Raw genomic sequence first — 19,557 nt, 5'->3', positions numbered from 1 at the left:
TCCAGATCAGTGTTTGATTGTTGATTTCTTAGCAACTAGTGAGTCAAACTACTATGAATGTCAAGTTAGAAAATGATTGCTGTTGTGGTTATCAACCTAAGCATTCAGTATGTTCACTTTGTGCTAATATCTAAAGTTTTGTGGCTTGTCTATTAACATCAAATGCAAAATTAAGAGCTGAGAAGGAGTGTCAAAACCCTTCATGTGTCCTTCAGAGACCATATGAGAGCATATGTTAGGTGCAGCGTGATAATCCCACAGGAGCACTCTCATTTTAGATACTGGAGAACCTTGGTTTAACATTGGAGTCTGCTACAATTTGTACTGGCATGAGAGACTTAAGGGTAACATATAAATGTGCGAATGTATGTTTCAAATGAATATAAGAAACAGGGGCCTTCATCTCATTTACTCAAGGTTCTCTGCACAGCTTGGAGCCTTTAACATTGAGACTAAATTGTTTACTCTCAGTCTCACATACCTCTCTTTCACCACCATTGTGCATATGGACTGTAGCATAAATGGGAATTGGGCTTGAAGTTGGCATTGATAACCAAGTGATTGAAAAAACAGTATAAAGTCCAGCATTTAAAAGCAGGTATAATACATTGCTAGATAAAATGAGATGTGTGGTACTTCTGCTAAATGCCAGTCTGGACACTCCACAGGCATTTAAAGGTAGATAATACTGACTGCATTTGTCCGTGGGCTAATGGGTGGAATGAGGGCATTGATCTACTGAATTTTCACTCTTGTAAGCTTGTGGTAAATATGCTGGAATGAAAATGGAGGATTTCTGATTCTTTAGGCTGTAGGGATCTGATTTTCTTGAGGTTGTATTTCTCTGAATTGTATTTACTAATCAATTACATGCAAGGTAAAAAGTGATTCTAAATATGGTGGTTACAGGTGTATGAATAGCTGCTTTGGAGTGGGTTTTTGTGTCTCATTTTTTTAAGACCAAACTCCAAACCAAACATCCTCTTCAGAAGAAGACTCTGAAAATAGAATCTTTTGATAAAGAGGAATATTTTTGAAAAGTTGTATGGAAAATTTTCTTGGAGGGGAAGAAATTATGGATCAGTTCTGAATTTACTTCTTATTTTTCTAAATTAAGGTTTTGTTGCTAGTATCTAATGCTGCGGGGGAAGAAAAACCCCACTGAATAATGAAATATGACTATTGTAGGCATTTTCTAACTTTTTAATTTCCAAAGCTGTTATTGGAGCATGAAATAATTAGTATGAATCTTAGCAATTGTATTTGCTACCTTTTAGATGTACAAACAAAATCTAGAATTCTTTGTAAAAATAAGATGGAAAAAATTTTTTTACTTCTCACCTTTTTTTTTCTTTTCCTTTTTATAATAGGGCTTTATTTGTCCACTTTGTATGAAGTCTCATGGATCAGCTGAGGAGCTGTTCAAGCACTATGAAGCAGTTCATAATTCTGGCATTGATTCAACTCATGGAGGGGAAGGTCATCTGTCACCGGAAAGGTGCAACAGTGTTCATTTGTGCATGTGCTTTTGTGTCAGTGCTGAGCTACTTCTAATTACACTGAAGGCTGTATTAATTTGAACACTTAACTATGTAGTCAAGTATCAAATGTTCATGCCCCATTTCCAACCACAATTGAAAAGCATCTTGAAGCTTACATTGGCTGATACTGATCTGAAGAGAAATGAAAATCAGATACACGTTTATATTGTGAATTAAATTACCGGTTTCTCATGCAGCTGACAATGCAATATTACACACTGGAATGATTTTTAGGAATGTGGCAGAAAAAAATACAAGTTCTTCCTAATTCTGGCAAAGAGCCTCATCTTTTGAGGGTGGGGGAGAACAACCCTGAAGACAGAGAAGAAATTTGATTTTGTCCCTGGATACTTTAGGATTACTGAGTAATAACGTCAGCATTTGCCTAAATAGTTTCCCATAGGACCTAGTTATTTGCAACTCTGAGAAGTGTCTGTGTCACTGATTTTCCTTCTGTGTTCCAGAAACTCCATGCTGTTCTTCAGCAGTCTTCTCAAATTTATTTTATTTAACTGTTTGGTCAAAACTGTCTTGTTAAATATATTCCTATGCAACATACCGGGTTGTTTTATTTTTGAGAGCAGTGATATGTAGCAGGAACTGATACTGTGACTAACTCAAGAGAGAGTGGTTCTTCAGTATGAAAAGAGTGCAGAAGGCAACATATTTCAGTTGTTATCTGAATGGAGATCTGTATCTCCACTGTATTGTGCAGACCTGCCAAGCCAGTAAGAGCCAACATTAGCATAGGTCTTGTCTTCGTGCATGGACAGGCCCTTCTTTGTGGAGATCTGCCTTCTCTCCTAAATGTTGCAACGAAAAAAAAAAAAAAAAAATCAAAATTACATGAGAGTAGTGTTTTATTTTATAGGAGCTATATTGGATTTCTTATGTGTGCATTTATTCAAGAAAGAGTATTTCTTCTCTGTCTGATTTAAGCAGTTTTGGAGTGATATAACAGACCTGAAATGATACTGTTAGTAGCATAAGGGCATTCACATGGGGGGAATTATTTGTCATAACTATATTGTGTATATGTGAAATAATTATTTTTATGCCTGGAAATTTGCAATGTAAACCAGATGTTGACTGGTGAAGTTTATTTGGTTTTTTTTCCTGGCTCTTAACAGTTTCAGGACAAGTGGTCTTGTTTTCTCTTATATAATTGAAAAATTGGACAAGGTCAGGGAGTTGCATGGAGTGAAGGGAATCTGGTGAGAACTGTTGTGTAACACAAGCTATTTCTGCCCACTAGTGTGGCATTCTTTAATGTTTTTCGGTGGCAGGGTTGCTTAAGAAAACTCTCGTTCAACATAAACGTGTTTTTCCAAGATTGAAATACTTAATATTAAGAAATCCTGCAGCCTGTAGGGAGCCACTCTGATACTGGTCTAGGAGTGAAGCTTAAATGTAGTTCATGAGCACAACTGGGAGGTGAAATTCCCTATTTAGTCAACAGAAAAAGCTAGCTACTAGGAATTACATTGTGTCCTCTTCTTCTGACCCACCCCAATAAACTACCATGTTTAGGTGCCAAGAGTAAATTGTGTAACTCTCCCAGTGCTATTCATCAAGGCCACTGGTGCTTGGCGCTAGGATGGAGGCACTGGCATTGTAGGTGGGGAATGGAGTGGGGCGTAAGGAAAAGGTCATAGGGATTTGCCTGGTGGTGAGGCTCGGATTTGCTGAGGGGAGGAAGGAACTGTTTCTGTCCCTTAGCAGAAAGGCAGATTTGATGAGGATTTGCATAGCAGTGAAAAAAACAAACTTACAGTGTCTGTTGTGATCCCTTACACACTTTTTCCCCCATTCATCTTCCACTGGTCAGTTAAACAGAATTTGGGTTTAATCTTAAAACTGTCAAGCAAAACTGTTTGGAATATTGAGGCAACTACTGTAGGAGGATCCTTACATTGCAAACTCTCTCTCCTCCTCTTCTCCCTTCCTCTTTCACCTCCACTACAAACTATTTTTATACTGTTCGAAACTTTTTATGCACTAAGAGCACCAGAGCATCTTAAATGATTTAGTATTGCAGATCTAGTATATGTTCAAACCAAATTCAATATAGTTAACTGTTTCACCTACCTGAGATTTCGTTTATAGTCTTAGGTGTGAATATTGGCTGATTTACTTACACTGGTGAGGAAGGTGCTCCTGCTTCTCCACCCACAACCAGTGTATGGATTTTGGATTACAGCTGCATTTGCCTCAGTAATGTTTTATTTGCAAACCTCCAGTGAATGTCTCACACAGGCAGAATAATGTGTGAAAAGCTGAAAATCTTCCTCTGAAAAAAGTTAGCCTCCCACTAGCCCAGCTTTTAGTTCCCAATAGTTTGTTTTTCCATTAAAATTGGTCCCCCTTGGAGTTCTTGTCTCACTGGTTCAACTGTGTGTCTTTCACTTGCTTGGTGATGACCCTGACCTGATGTTAGTATGCTAATATAGATGGAATCTGTTCCTTCCCAGTTTAGTTAAGGAATAGCTTGCCCTTTTTTTTTTTTTTTTTTTTTTTTTTTTTTTAATAGTGTCCCTTTTTTTTTTTTTTTTTTTTTTTTTTTTTTAAATTTCTTAAGTATGAGGTAATTTAAAAGAACATCTGTAGAGGAGGGGATAATAGAGCACAGCATCAATAAATTTGTATGATATAAGACTGAGAGAAATTGTTGGCATTAGCACCCACGTATATATTCTGCATACTCCTCAGTGTTGCCATGCTACAAACAGTAAGAAAAGGATATGTTTGTATTGTTTTAATGACGTGTGTATTCCAGGTTTGGAGTGGTTGTACCTCAGTAATGCAACATTGTCTTTGTATAGTTGTGCAGTTCTGTAAGGGGACCTGCCATTTAGAAAGGTGCTGTCTAAAGCAATTAGTAACAGTTGTAGCCTTGGCTCCTGTGTTCTTGCATAGCTGGAGTCTTGAGCACAAAATTTGAGAATTTAAAATCCCAAGGCTTTAAACATTCAGACCATTAAGTGAGCGTGTGTGTGGGGGAATACCAAATTGCTCTGTGGATGAAGAATTATGTAACTGCATTTTTTAAAAGGAGTATGACAGCCTGCTGTCTGCTAGCAGTGTCCTTTACATGAGATGGAAAGTGGAGGAGAGCAAACCTGTCCTTTTTGTGATAAGTTATACAAAATGGTTAAATGTCCCAGTGCACAGCTTTGCCATTCTCAACTCATGTGATTGAGCTGATGCAACAGTTTAGATTTACATTCTGTTTTCATGAAACTTTTTGGATGTGTTTCTTTACTTATTTAATTAATATGCTTAGCATTTTTCAAGTGATGTGCAACGTGAACTAACCAGTATCTGTTAATCTGGTTTGTCCCAGGTATCAAAAAAATCTGAAAATAACTATTTATAATTGAGTGTAAATATTTATGTAGCATGTGGCTCTCACTACTGTTATTTAATACACATTATAACCTGTATGCAATTGACATAACCACTGCGTATTCATTTTCTCCACCTCATGAATGTGTGTTCAGAGATGAAGTATCACTGCTCCGACAAGAAGTCAAAGACTTGCAAGCTTCGCTGAAGGTTGGAAATATATTTTACTTGTACTTGGTTCTTTGTTTCAAATTGCAGTGTTCCACTGTCTTAAGCAACTCAATTTACAGTTCTCTCTTCTCCATGTCCTTTTTTTTTTTTTTCCTTCCTGTTTTTTTGCCCCCTTAGGAGGAGAGGTGGTATTCAGAAGAACTGAAGAAAGAACTAGAGAAATTGCAGGGGCAGCGGCAGCAAGTAATTGCTTTAAAATACTTGAAGCAGGTTTATCATCAGCATTGACATTGAAGATTAATACCTTTTTTGTAAGGCACGTGGCCTGATTTAGTTAGTTCCATAATTTGAATATTGACATATACTTGAAAAGAAAGCTAGTTATCTCTCCACAATGTAACTGTGTATATAAATCTGAAGGAACAAAGTCAGAATAGGTACTGATTCTTCTATACTACTCATTACCAAGTTCAGTTCAGACTTTTCCTTCTGTTTGGCTTATTCAGAGCTAAGTTTATTAAAGAAAATAAATCGAGTGTTGTGTTTGATCTGAGAAAGGGCAAAGAGTTCTTTCTTGTAAGAACTTCTGGAGAACAATAGCATAATTTCACAGATGTCTAGATGAACTGAACAAACAGGGCAAGGCAAATTTTGGTGTGTTGTGCCCTAAGGAAGCTCTTGCTTCTTTTATTACTATGAGCTACATAGATAATGGAATGTTACACACCTCAGAAATTGCTTTCTGACAAAATGCTTTCTCAGAATGTATTTAATGATGTCTATAATCTCTGTTTTTAGGGTGGATTTTAATATTGGTGAAAGGGCGGGGGAGGGGATTGTTACTGCAGTCTTGCAAGTCTGGAAGCCTGATAGTGTAGTGATACATGAAATGGAAAAATCATCTTGGCCTTTTCCAGTCTTCCAGATCTAACTGTTTGAAATCAGGTATTTTTATACTGGTATGCAGTATTTGAGCATAGAAGTCTGTATTTCCTTGTGTTTTCAGAAAAAATGGGATGAACTTTGGAAGTAGTAGTTCTTATTCCTACTTGTCTAATGATGCATTTATTCTGTTTTCTTAAGGATTCTAAGTCTGATGGATTGCCAACAGCTATATCTACAGGTGGCTAATATTTTATTATATTAATTTCTGCACTGTTCTGGAATTTCTGAAATTTTTTTCAGTGTAGCTTTTAGGCTTATGAAAAGGCACTTTTGGTAAATTAGAGATAGAAAGCTGGAACAGTGGCAAAAAGGTAATTGTCAGTGCTTAAGATACATAGCTTTTGATAGCTGTAGTCTGGGGAAATGTTCCAGGGGCTCAGGGCTGTTTTTTCTAGAAGTGAGAGAGGAGTTCTGACTCTGAAAGCAGTTCTCGTGAATAGCTTTAAACATGTTTTTAATAATTTAATATATTCAAGCATTCAGTACAAGTTTGTTGTTGAGAAAGACAGTGATTGTTGATATTAAACTATACCATTTGTCGGGGCTGGTTTTATTTAGTATTTTTCTGTACTTACTGCTAGCAAAGGAAACAGTTTTTTTGTTTGTTTTGCAGACCAATGATTTTTGCTCTGTTTTTCTCCATGAGGCATTCATGGAATAAAATTTTTCTTATGTGTGCATAAACTATCTGACTGATGATGACTAAAGAGATTTTAGTTGCATTTTGGGGCTCAGAATTCAGCAGCATGTTGTAGTGATCTGAAAGGGGTATTTATGACCAATGAAAACCAATATGTACTTAATCCTGCAGAGGACTCAATTAGTGACAGGTTCCAGCATCATGCTTATAGAAACTTAAGTAAAGTTGTTCACTTGCTAATTGGATGTTCACTGAATTTGGATTACTTATTTACCTGCTGTGGTTTGTTATGAATGTGAGTAACAGTATTGTCCTAGCTTTTCTAGACAATAATACTGTTCTTTTTTATGGAAATAGAATCACTAGAACGGCAGCTAGAAGAGATCCAAGTAGAAAATTTTAACATTAAGCAAATGAAAGACTTATTTGAGCAAAAAGCGGCACAGCTAGCCACTGAAATTGTGGGTAAGTATATTAACATGAGGTCTGATTCTGTTCTCTCCTTGTGCAACTTGTGCGAATGATCATTTATTCATCTTCCTTCTTATTAGATCTTAAATCAAAGTATGATGAAGAAATCAGCCTTCGGCAAAGTGCAGAACAGAAAGTGACAAACCTGAGACAAGAGCTGCAGAAGGAGAGAAGTACAGTGGAAGACTTAAAGACAGAGCTGGTATTCACATCACACTAATGATTTTGTTATTTTCAAGTCAAAGGGAGTGGAGCACTTAAATGCTTGCAAATGGAGTTTTAAAGCAGTCAAACTCTGTTGAGCTTGGAGATGTCTGCTAGCGGGCTGAAAAAGTTCAGAACGCCACTGTTTCTGATCTGCTCCAGTGAGCGACATTTTTCACTGTTTTTCCAGTGAGGAAATGTATGTTGTTTCTGACTTACATATTAACATTTACCCTACATTATATTATAGCCTGCCTGTCTGATGCTCTACTCATCAGCAGTTTTGCAAGGTATTACATGTATAGATGTGCTGTGTAGGCCTGTACTTGGAGTATGCTGTTGCTGGCTTGCACAGCGGTCTTTAGATCACCCTTTTTTCATGAGGTGTTATGGTCTGACTGTGCCTGGACAGCTGCACTCATAAGAAGTGTTCAGAGGGGTGTTTTGTGACATGGTGGCTGAAAGGCTGGCAGCTGTCATCACAATGCCTATCTTAATGTTGTCCCTCTTGCACTTGGCTGATAATACCAACATGAGTGTATTCCAGGATTTTGTCTCCTAGTGACTTTCGTATATGGCTGTGGCTCCAGGGAGCTATTCTAGTGACTTGGCAGTTGTGTCCCTTCTAAAGCAGTAGTGCAGGGGACTTTCTGTTTCACCCAGTCAGCCACTGCTTAGACACTGGAGGAAAGTAAAACTCATTTATCCCCGTTCTTCCCTGTAGTTGGCTGCCCGGAAGGGCTCATGAGTTGTTCTTGGCCCGCCCAGCCACTGGACCTATCCATGCCTCTCTGTTCAGTTGTTTCTTGTCTTCCTTTCTTCTTCTGCATTCTCACCCTTTTCCTGTACCTTTTCTTTTCTAGATGCTAGCAGTCCTTTCCTCTGCTTTCTTTGATGCCCACTATTGCCTTCTCTCCTGTCCCTTTACAGCTTTTCATTTTGAGGGACATTATGGTGCTTTAGATGTAGTTACCAACAGATTTTATGTATGGGTCTGATATGAGGCATGTCAGGCATGTCTGACAGTACTTTCAAGACATTTCCCTCAGCTTCCTTTTTTTTTTGCTGTTCTTGTGGTTTTCTGAAGAAGCCTGAAGACAGAGGCAGCATCACTGTAAAAGTCTGTGTAGCACTGGATTGTTATGTGTCTCGTGTATTACAGCAGCAAAGTATAGACAGTAATCCATTCTGCTGAGTTGTGGAGTCAGTAAAGGCTACTTCTCAGAGAAGCGTGACTTCAGATAAATGTCTTGCATGGATTCCCTGTCACTTCAGTCTTCTCTCACAGGGAAAGCCTCCCTCCTGTACCTAGCCATCTACGTACATAAACATTACAGAAATTTAATCTTTGTGACCTTTTCCCATTTGTCAGGTTTGATTAAAATCAATCAATCAAAGTTTAGCAGTCAAGAACTGACAACCAGCCATTAAATCCTCTTTCCTTTGGGAATGATAAGTACTGTTCTGTGGTTTTATTTTTTTGGGGTCTCTCTCTCTGCACAGCTGTGATACTGTATGTCACATTATCTGTAAACTGACAATTTGAAAGATTTTTAGGGATTACATTGACACTGGAAGTATATCTGCCAACTGTGTGTTGGTCATTGCTACTCTTCTGCTTTTCAGCTTCAAAGGCCTGGTGTGGAAGATGTGGCTGTCCTGAAAAAGGAGCTGGTCCAAGTTCAGACACTGATGGACAAAATGACACTGGAACGGGAGAGAGAATCTGAAAAGCTGAAAGATGAGTGCAAGCACTTGCAGGCAGAGCAGGCTAACTCAGAGGTAATAATAACATCTAAAATGTATGTCCTGGCTCTGCCATGATCCTCATATGAACATGGACAATATTAGTTTGTCATATGAACAATATTAGTTTGTCATAGTGACAAAACCTCTTTCTTAACCAAATCTACTGTAACTAACAAATGTCTTGCTTTATTACAGTAAATTGAATAGTTCTGTCAGTGTTTACTCTATAAAAGCTCCTGTGCTTTTTGCTGTAAAACCTTTTTTTATTACAAGTTATTACAAGAGCCAAATAACAGGAACAAAACCTGGTGGAGCTGTGCTCTTTCTACTGGCAGAAAGAAATAGAGCAAGACTTGTGTGATTCAAGAACTTTAATATTTTAGTTGAGCTAATGTGGATAAAAACAGTTAATGAAAATTATGGGTTTGGTTAATGTTGGAATTGATGTGTTTGAAAATGGATGCTAGAGTGTTAAAATACATACAAAGAAGTTATTAATACAAGGTAGGTAACAATTTCAGTGTTCTTATAGGTTGTATGTAAATCTTACAGAAGATTTTTAAAGCCTTCATGGATATTGTAAACAGGTTTTCTTTATTTTTTTCTTTCTATATTTTACAGTTAAATGAGAAGCCTTTTTACAGCTTTCACTTATTGTAGGAATTTTTTTGTGCAGTTCTGTTCTGCACACATATCCCCTGCCCATCTTCTGCATAGCGGCCTCCCAAATGTTGCCCGTTACTGACTAGAGCAGAAACTGCTTGCCAGGCCTCACCATATCTTAAGGTGAAGTTATCAGGATGTCACCTGTATCCAGTTTCCAGGCAACACCACCTTAGTTTTCCTCTCTTTGTTTCTGGAGTCTAAAGTATAAAAAAAATATTTAGTTCTCATGTTAGTTGGAAGTTCTTAGTTTACATTTTTCTTCTCCATATCTTCCTGGTTTTGAACTTTTCAATTTGTCTCTTTTGAAAGGCACCTCACGGTGTACTTCAGTTGCAGAATATGCTGGTTTCTTCTGTAGTACCAGCAAAGGCTTGCCCTGCTTTGACTGAGTCAGTGGAAGGGGTTTTAAGTTGCTCATGGGAACAATTAAAAAAATTTGTCCATTTTGTTGTTTTTGCCATACAAAACTGGTGATAACTGTGTTTCAGGAAGCAAAGCTAACTGCCTCTCTCATAGCAAATACTAATTTTTCTTGGTTTTGGTTCCTCCACTTCTTACACCAGTGAACACTTGCCTCTTCTTTACAAGGTGGAGAAACATGGGTGCAACAGCTCTGACTTTGAACTTTAAGAAGGAACCTTACTCCTCAACCTGTCTCAGATCACTCCTGGCTAAAGCCTGCTTGATGGTGTTTACTATGACAGTGAGGGAGACCTCTGACACAGATAATAGCAAGAAATCCTGATAAAAATACAGTATCACCACGAAGGCTTTTGTCAAACATACCATTTATTCCACTGAGGAGTTGGTAAATCCATACCTGCAGAAGAATTCTCTTGCTGGGTGGTGTCATACTTCACTGGTGGCTTGGTTGTTGTGGTTTTACTAATGGATGACTTGACAGCCTAACAGCCTTCAATGGATTGTCAGCTGTGTTTGAGACTTTAATTTTGCTCTCTGTCTTTTCTGTTGTCCCCCACCAATGCAGCAATGGCAGTAAAACTTGTCAATGCAGAGCTGTGATCCCTAGAGAAGTGGGATCCTTGCAGAATTCCCCAGTCTATGTGAAGGAATGCCTGTGGTTTCTGTAGGACTCCTAGCATACTCTTCCCATTGAGATTTGTGGATGTGAAAGATTTCTGACGTGTTTTTTTCTGGAGTTGCATGTGCCCTAGATTTCAGGACTGTAGTTTTAACTTTCCGTTTCCTGATTTGCACTGCAGAGCTTTAGAGAAGTTCTGCCTGGCATTATTCTAAACTCCTTAGGGCTTTCTCTCCTGCCTCCCCCCACCCAACACATATATTGAGCTTCAGGAATTGTACAGGAATGCAGTGTTGTACTAAACATGAATCTACCATTGTTTTCATGTTAAAATTATGTATGCCAAGAGCTTCATCAGATGTGAAAAAAAGAAATATCACAGTTGGAGTTATGAATATAATGTGGTTATATAGAGATGTAAATTGCTGCATAATTGTAATTTGGTTTTAACTGTGAGATCCCACAACTATGCTGTAGAACTTAAATTTCATTTCCAAATACTGTCTCTGTAGTCTTTTGTGGTTTTGGATGTTTAATCTGCATGTTAAGATAAAATGACACGGTGACATGGGTGTAACGAAAGTCTTTCATCTCAAAACATTCTCACAAAAGTGTGAATTGCTCCTGTTCCCCCAAATCAGGTATGTTTAAGTTTTGACATAACTAGCCATTTTAAAATGTAGCTTTAAAGTGCAGCCTTTAACAGGAAATAAGCCAAGTGAAGAAGGTTTTTTCAGTCCTCCTGGAATTAATGGCAGATCTGGGAGAAGGCTGCATGGCGTCCCCAGCTGTTACAATGTTAAGAAATATTAGAAGTATGGAAGAATCATAAACTACATTGCAGCAATTATAGTAGTATTAGATGCCTGTATAATACCATCAGTATGTAGGCTGAACCAGACAAGACCGAGTTGCTGTGTGGCAGAACATGGTAAGCAGTGACAGTCTGGTTCTTCTCAGAAGTGTTACTGTCTTCTCCATTTAATTCCAACATACAGCAACAACAGCCCAAGATGTGTTCAAAATAAAGCTTTTCTGTTGATGTAAAGTGACAGATCAGACTTCTTTAAAAAAAGAAAAATTACTCAGAGTCATAGTGGTGAAAGCTTTTCTACTTCTCTTAAAAAAACACAACTGTGAAAAGCAGAAAAGAAGAAATAGAAGCCCTTCATTGGCAGAATGGGTACAGTTCTGGCCATAAAATTTTGGCCATGTTTTATCTCAGCTTTGCTGTTCAAGACCACTTCAAGAGCTGAAAGTATACAGTGGTTCTTAGGCTGTTCTTGACTATTTTGCCAAGCTGGCTGAGGATACATATATTAATATTGTTTTCCAAAGTGAGATGTCTTTAACATAAATTAAATTTATGGCATGGGTGAAAAGAATAACAAAGATCATCTTAACCCTATACGAACATCTTCAAATACTACAAGAGAGAGAGATGTGAAGAATAGTACAGCTCTACAGTTGTCACCTAAATGTGTTCATTCTTGTCTTTTTTTTTTTTGGTTATGTGTTTATTCCTTGTTTCAGAGTTGCATCTGAAACTTGGGTGTGTAGATCTCTCAGATGAATGTTCATTCTGAGCTACTTCTTCCATGAATAGTTTTTTGCTATATTGACTCCTGCACAGTTAGCTCATTATGAGAGCAGCTGCACTGCTGCAGAGCTCAGCATTTCTATGAATCTCTGCAGACTGGGATTTGTTTCAGTATCTGATAAATCTGCATAAAATACAGAACCTAGGCTTGATTGTTAACTTGAGCACCCACAGAATTAAACAAGATGAGTAGATTAAATTATGGATACATTTAATAAAACTAGGACTGTGGTTTGTGGTTTTTTTTTGCTTGTTTGTTTGGGTTTTTTTTCCCCTCCTCTCACTAAGCAAAGGCATTTAAAAACACCAGTCTATTTGAAAATAAATTTGAAGTGTCTCCTAACATCTTTTGTGACTGCTTATTTCCATCTTTCATCCATCCATTTATTTTATGTTTTCTAGTGGAGACACTTAAATTTGAGGTAATTTTTTTTTTGGAAACTTTTTTATTCTTATAGTACATTTGTGTGGTATTGCGATAACTTCAAGAGGTTGTTAGATACAATCCCATTTGCCCGTTAGTTCATTAATCACACAGACGCATCAGCCAGACAGTATGAGGATCAAATATTCTTCCATGTTATATTTCCATGTTAAGAATGAAATATGGGATGGGCTTATTGAATTGTGAATGAGAGAAATGGATCTTTATGCATATAAATTACAATTTTATTTTGAAAGGATGCACTGTCATTCTTAGCAAGCTTCTGCACAGTTTCTGCACTGTAGTCTCAGTAGTGAAATATCCATACTCTGTTCTCTGAGAACATTGTGGAATGTTTGTCTGCCAAACACCCCAGAATATGTTTTAATTAACAGCTCTGTAACAAAACAGCCTTGTAAAGCACGGCGTTACAGAGAGTCATAATTAGTAAATTTATCTGGTCATGTGAGGTGTTCATATATTCTCTTTGGTCTTCCGTTTTGTGTAGGAAGGTTGTAAATAGTATGTCTACTACTTCTGTTCTGCTTAAGTTCATTCTTGAATTCAGTATTTACACATTTGTGCTGAAATCTGTGGTTATGAGAACAGCAGGAAAGAAAACTTCTTTAAGGAAGTTGCTATTATGTAGTGTACTCAAAGCGAGTGCATTCATGCACAGCATGCTTTAGGGCAGCCATTGTTACCCATCTGAAGCGCCTGTCTTCTTAGCTTCCGTTACTGTAGTCAGATTCTGTACAGTCATGGATATATTCTGTTTTGTACCAACCCGATTTAATGGGATAGTATTGTTCCCCTGATTATGTTGACCTGTGGGGCTCCTGTGTCCAAGTGTCACACACCAAGCTTGCATCAGATGCCAGCCTTGCTTCTAGTGCCTTTTCCATTATGTTTTTCTTACCAGGGAGGCAAAGACCTTGGCCATATAACTGCAATGACTTTGGAGGGTTTCACTTTGAGCTGGAACTGTGGTACCAACTAATGGATAATCTGTTGTGATTTTCATTGCTTGTGGGCTCAACCTGGCATTTTCTATTGGACTGAGGCCAATCTTTGTCTTCTGAAACAGAATGTGAATTAATCTGAGCTGGGAAATTATGCTCAGTGGTACTTCTGTAGCTGATGATGCTCTGAGATTAGCTTGCAGGTGATTTTTTTTTCCTTAAACTTTTTATTTGTATGCAAGATGCCTTTTATTTTGCTACCAGGTATCTTGTTTTTGTTGACTTGTGTATGCAAAGCTGTGTTTTAAATGTAGATTTTTCTGGTTTTCTTTTCAGGCTACCATTAACCAGTTAAGAGCTGAACTTGCCAAAGGACCTCAGGAGGTAGCTGTATACGTTCAGGAGCTGCAGAAACTTCGAAGTTCAGTCAAAGAGCTAGAACAGAAAAACCAGGTGAGAATGGTGTTACTTCCTATGCTTGTCAGCTCACGTTAAGATGGAAACACATCACTCATTGCCTTGGGAAACACTGAAAACTAACAAAACCTTTCTTGGTCTTGCAAAAGTTGAGAATTCCTTTACCATTTTGCTTAACACTAAGGATATTGTAATGTACAACAAAACACTGTATTTTAACAATCATCAGTATGTTACAAGTGAAATCCTCAGGGCAGCTATGATTGCACACTTCCAGCTGCTGCTGTTTGTGCTTACCTGTCATTAAGCAGTATTGCCATCTCACACATTGAAAGAAAGAAGCAGTACTCTTTGAAATATTACAGCATTTGCCTAACAATTGTAATTCAGAAGGCATTTTGAGCTCTCTTCGTTGGTCTTCCAGTTTCTTAGCTTTTAGATTGTGCTCCTGTCATATTTTCTGGCTTTTTGTCGGGCACGAACAGTAGAAAATGGAAATGAACTCCAGAAGCTACTCAGCTTATAAGTATTCCTTGAGAGCGTTTATCCAAACCCTCTGAGCTTGCTGTATTTTGTGTTTGCATTAAGTATATGTTGTGGGGTAATAAATGGAGGTAAGGGAGCAGAGGTGACAAGGAGAAAGATGCATGCTGCTTTTTGTTGTGTGTATGTATAATGCTGTATATTAACTGTATACATCACATATGTATATTTATGAGCGATCTTTTCAGTGTTGGAAAATAGGAAAGGATATGGCCCAAACTGTGTATTTAATGTAATGTAATCTGTTATTAAAGCATCATTTGCAAAGCAAATATAAGATTAAAATTTGGTAAATTAAACTTGCCATTAGTAGGGTGACTCTTGGTTTGGCTCATTAAATAAGGTGCATGACTGAGATGGTGAGGATTGTCATGTGGTACTATTTCACAGATGATCAACACTGAATCAAGATTTTTGCAAAATTATTGCTGTACAGTGTAGGTCCTTTGCCTGAATATGTTGCTGTTCCATTAACAACATGGAGTGAAACAGGTTGATGCATAAGATAACCACACTTTGAGAGGCAGAGTCCTGTGCTGTGTCAGGTTAATGTCAAACACGACTTGAGGAATAGGAGTAAAAGAAGTAACAGGGAGCTACTTTTCCTCTTTCAGTTTCAGTGGCTTAACACAGTTTACAGCCACCTCTTTATGCAGCTTTTTGAAAAGCAATAGCTGTAAGAATGGTGTTGTAGCCAAGGAATCTTGGCCCTGGAAGACTTGGACCTAGAACTGGAAAAGTTAAGACTAGCTTCCCAAATAACAGAAATTGCTCCCAATTTGAACAATCTGCTGCCACTGAAGAAGCTGTCCTGGAGGAGGAAAGAGTCATTAATACGGGATAAAATATATTGCCTTTTGATATGTACATCCATTTATGAGTCCACTGCAATATGGGAAGACACTTCTGTGCATTGGCGCAGAGTTTTTCAAGCTCATGTGCACCCTCCAGCAAGCAAGCTGTTTCTTGTATTTTCAGGAGCTATACTGAGAAGAGCAGATGACAAGTAGATAAGATCAGTTCTTTGAGACCAGCAGGACTTGCCTTTCCTTCATTTATAAAGCATTGTAATTATGGGTCTTGGCTTGCCTTGCAGAGGCCAGTAATGTCCTGTAGCCCAGAAGAGACCTAATGTGTAAAGCCAGCATATTTCCTGAAGCATAAAAGTTGCTGTAATTCTAAACCCATCCCATGTGGGGGTTTTTGTTTGTTTTCTTTTAAGAAAATTGTGATGCATTATCTACAAGGAAAGATGTTTAGTTTCTAACCTTCTACTGACATAACTATTCTGAAATTTATCAGTGACCACACAGTTTGTTCTTTAATGCCTTGCCACTGCCACTACTTACGAGTTGTATGTTTCCAAAGAGCAGGAAGGGATCAGTGTGGTGTTCCTCCTCTTATCTGGTGAGCTTTGAAGGCTCAGAGCTCTTCACTGATATTTGCATGATGCTGTCATGCCCTCTTTCTTTTTTGTGGAAACCAAGGCTTGGGGAAGAGAAGTGGCTGGTGTGTGCACACACATTCCCTTATACATCTGAAATGCAGCTGGCCTACGTGTCCAGAGAGGCAACACTGCTAAGTCCACTGGTGTAACCAGAATGACCATAGCTCTTCTGCTTTCTGGCCTTGAGACTGCTCATGGGCTTCAGTCACTCAAAGAGGTACCAGGCTTTTGGGCAAACCCAGCTCTTCTCTCATGAAAGCAGCAGCAGCTATTTGTGGCTTTGTCAAGCCATTCATGACTGCAGAAGCTGTTCAGCTGTCAGGGGCAAATAACGCTGGTATTTGTTGTGCTGTTCATCAGACCAGGGAGGAAGAGAGAAGTGTAGCACAGAATGTGGAGCAGCATCTCCAAGTGTGTGTAGCTACTGCCATTGGCTGTCCTTTGGATAGGCTGTGAGGTGATGGTGGAAAGGCTTTGCTGCTTCTTTGTTTCACATCCTCTTCCTGAAAGCTTCCCAGCCTCTCAGTCAGCTTCAAGACAACTGTAACTGTTTCTGTTTCATTTTTCCTCCTCCCTTCTCCCTTTACTTCAATATTTAAGTTAGGGCTCTGCATTGAGTCTTCATAAAGTTCTTCTTAGCAGTTCTACATTTGATGTGTGGATCTAGTTATGAAATAGTAGCAAGATGAATACCTTAGCTCTAACTTGTCTGTCTATGATGAAAAAGGTTCTGTGCTGTGTTGGTATTTCAGGAACTCTATTCAGTATGAGCGTTAATGATCCTTACCGGGTCATTTCTCTTTAATGAAAAAGGAATTGCAATTTTATGTTCTGAAAGTGAAATGTATTTTAAAAGCTGTCGGAGCTTTGCCACTGGCTTCAGGAGGGTAAAGTTGGCACCTGGCCTCAGTATGTTCCTCATGTGCTCTATTCCTACATTTTATATAGGCATATATAAAAAGTTCTGCATACCTATAACAGCAATAAGTTGTTTTATTTTTCAAGAAACAATTCAAAATATACTACTTCAGGGCTGGAATTCAATAGCCAAACTTTAGTCTTGAGACAAAATTTTTGGGTAAAGTTATATGCTTTACAAAGTATGTATGTTTTTAAATGGACACATAGGGCATTAATTAGATTTGTTCTCAGATGGGTTGCTGCACTGCTGGAGTTGTCATTTGCAAGACTGCTTGTTTTCTAATTTTTTTTTATAGAAGCTTCTGTTTATTTTATCATGATTATAAACTAAAAGTGTCTGTATGTGGTTAATAACAACCCGTATATAGTCATCATTTGTTAAAATCTGTAAAGAACAAAATCATTCAATTGTTCAACTTCCTTGTATGATTTTACAGCTTTTTCTTCTGGCAAAACAGGCTTCATCCCTGGATACTCTGCAGAAGTGCATTTTTAAGATGGCCAGTATAGAATTGCAGCACTGTCTTATCTTTGGAACAGTGTTCCTACAAAGTTGCAGAACTGATCGAAGTTTTGATACATAAAAATGACCTCCAGTGCTGGCATTTTTTTTTCAGGCTGACGTGCTGAAAGTATTCTTTATTTTCTCTATTTTAATTGAAAGATCAACTAGAGAATACAGTAGTCACTCAATCTGCAGGAAGCACACAAGTGTTTAAAAGGTGTGCATAGTAATGCCCCACTGAGATAGGCATCAGTAAGATGCTACAATAAATGGAACCTGCTGGTACATTTTAAGAAGATGGAGTGAATTACCTGAGGTGGATGATGACCAGGGTATCCCTGCAAGTGTATTTCTGTTCTTCAAGTGTCACTGGAAAATTGAAATGGTTCTCTTGGCTTCTTTTTCCTGCTTGGAGAGCTCTGAAATTCCAGGTAGTGCCTCAGCTAAGCTTGGGGAAACCCCCAAACTTTCTGGAGTTATATCTTGTCCATTTAATTTCTATCTGAATATAATTTTGATTAGTTCATGAACTTTGATGAAAATTATCTGTAAATATTTTTTTTTCCCAGTATTTGTCTTGGTGTGTAAATTTGATAGTTTGACCTTAGACCCTGCAATATTTACTATTGTTAATGTAATTAAAAATATGACACTCTGTGATGTTCATGTCTTTCCTTTAGGGAATCCAAATTTTTTAGTGTTTTCAAACTCAAAGCAACCATCATCTTTGAGATAATTTGTATGCAAGTAAGTTAGATGGTATAAATTAAAATGTGTAGATATAATCTTCTAAAATGAAGGTTAAATCATGAGTGTTTCATTCTGTGATTTATTAGTGTCACAGTTTTTGTTGGTTTTCACAGATTCTCTTCCATAATTTTGATAGCCGATCATGTTGTTAAGTATAGTGACAGAGCAAAATTAGGATACTTCTAAGGGTGACCAACGTGACTGCACAGGATTAGACAGGAATCAAACCATAAATGTTGTTGCTTAGTGAATTATGGAGGACAGTGATACTTTAAAGTTTCTTCTGTATACTAATGAATTACTATTTCAGCTTTTCCCCAAACAAATGCAGTTGTAATAACCTAGAATTGAATGCTTAGGGAAAGCAAATTAATCTTCAGGGTACAGAAATAGAGTTTGTATGGTGTTCTCAGAAAGAGGAAGTGGATTTATGTGAGAATATGGAAACCATATTTCCATTTGAACCTGTGTGCTATATAGGTTCCAGAATTAACTTGTGTAATATGAATAAGAGGTCAGTATTTTCTTTAATGATGTTTTTGAGCAAGTTAATCACTGTTCAACACAGTGTTAAACACTTGAGAAGAAATTTGAATAATTCATTGAACAGCTGTAAACAGAATTGTACTTGACTTGCTGTATATCTCTCTTTATAGATACTGGCTGAAAAGCTGCTGATGAAAGAGCAGGACTACACCCAGCTAGAAGAAAAGCACAATGAAGTATCTGTGAGTAAGAAAAACATGCAGGCAAGCTTTCACCAAAAAGACCTAGACTGCCAACAGCTTCAGGCAAAGGTGTCTGCATCTGAAGCCTCAATACAGAGATTACAGACAGAGCTAGGTGAAAAGGGGGAAGCAAGCCAGAAACTTAAAGAAGAGTTGTCTGAAGTAGAGACAAAGTACCAGCATCTCAAGGCAGAATGTAAACAGCTCCAGCAGCAGAAGGAAGAGAAAGAGCAGCATGGCCTGCAACTCCAAAGCGAGCTCAGTCAGGTAAGGCTCCTTCGGCCTCTTCGTCCATCCTGTTGGGGTGGTTCCTTAAACCATCCCAGCGGGGTTTTTTAAACCTGTGTACACATATTCCTCATGTGTATGCATTCACATTACCCTATTGAAGGGGAGTAACTAACCAGTATTTGCATTTGAATTAAAATAAAGCTAGCTGGTGTTTGAATAAATATAAAGCATTATTCCTAACACTGCAAAGAATGA

At 37.9% G+C, this 19,557-nt stretch overlaps 1 protein-coding gene across 1 annotated transcript in view; it reads left to right on the top strand.

Annotated features, from left to right (window-relative positions):
• The window catches only part of LOC103776580 (early endosome antigen 1-like), a gene marked incomplete at its 3' end in the record, with an annotated part of 43,689 nt that overhangs the window by 14,801 nt on the left and 9,331 nt on the right, over positions 1-19,557 (top strand). The window contains exons 3-11 of the mRNA XM_008944094.1: positions 1,371-1,498; positions 5,042-5,096; positions 5,235-5,300; positions 6,141-6,180; positions 7,000-7,107; positions 7,194-7,315; positions 8,944-9,099; positions 14,097-14,213; positions 19,000-19,338. Coding sequence (XP_008942342.1) covers positions 1,371-1,498; positions 5,042-5,096; positions 5,235-5,300; positions 6,141-6,180; positions 7,000-7,107; positions 7,194-7,315; positions 8,944-9,099; positions 14,097-14,213; positions 19,000-19,338 — 1,131 coding nt within the window. The remainder of the gene's footprint in view (positions 1-1,370; positions 1,499-5,041; positions 5,097-5,234; positions 5,301-6,140; positions 6,181-6,999; positions 7,108-7,193; positions 7,316-8,943; positions 9,100-14,096; positions 14,214-18,999; positions 19,339-19,557) is intronic.

Source organism: Merops nubicus, unplaced genomic scaffold, assembly GCF_000691845.1.
Source record: "Merops nubicus isolate BGI_N331 unplaced genomic scaffold, ASM69184v1 scaffold25887, whole genome shotgun sequence".
NCBI lineage: Eukaryota > Metazoa > Chordata > Aves > Coraciiformes > Meropidae > Merops > Merops nubicus.
This window is presented reverse-complemented; position numbering and strand designations above follow the sequence as displayed.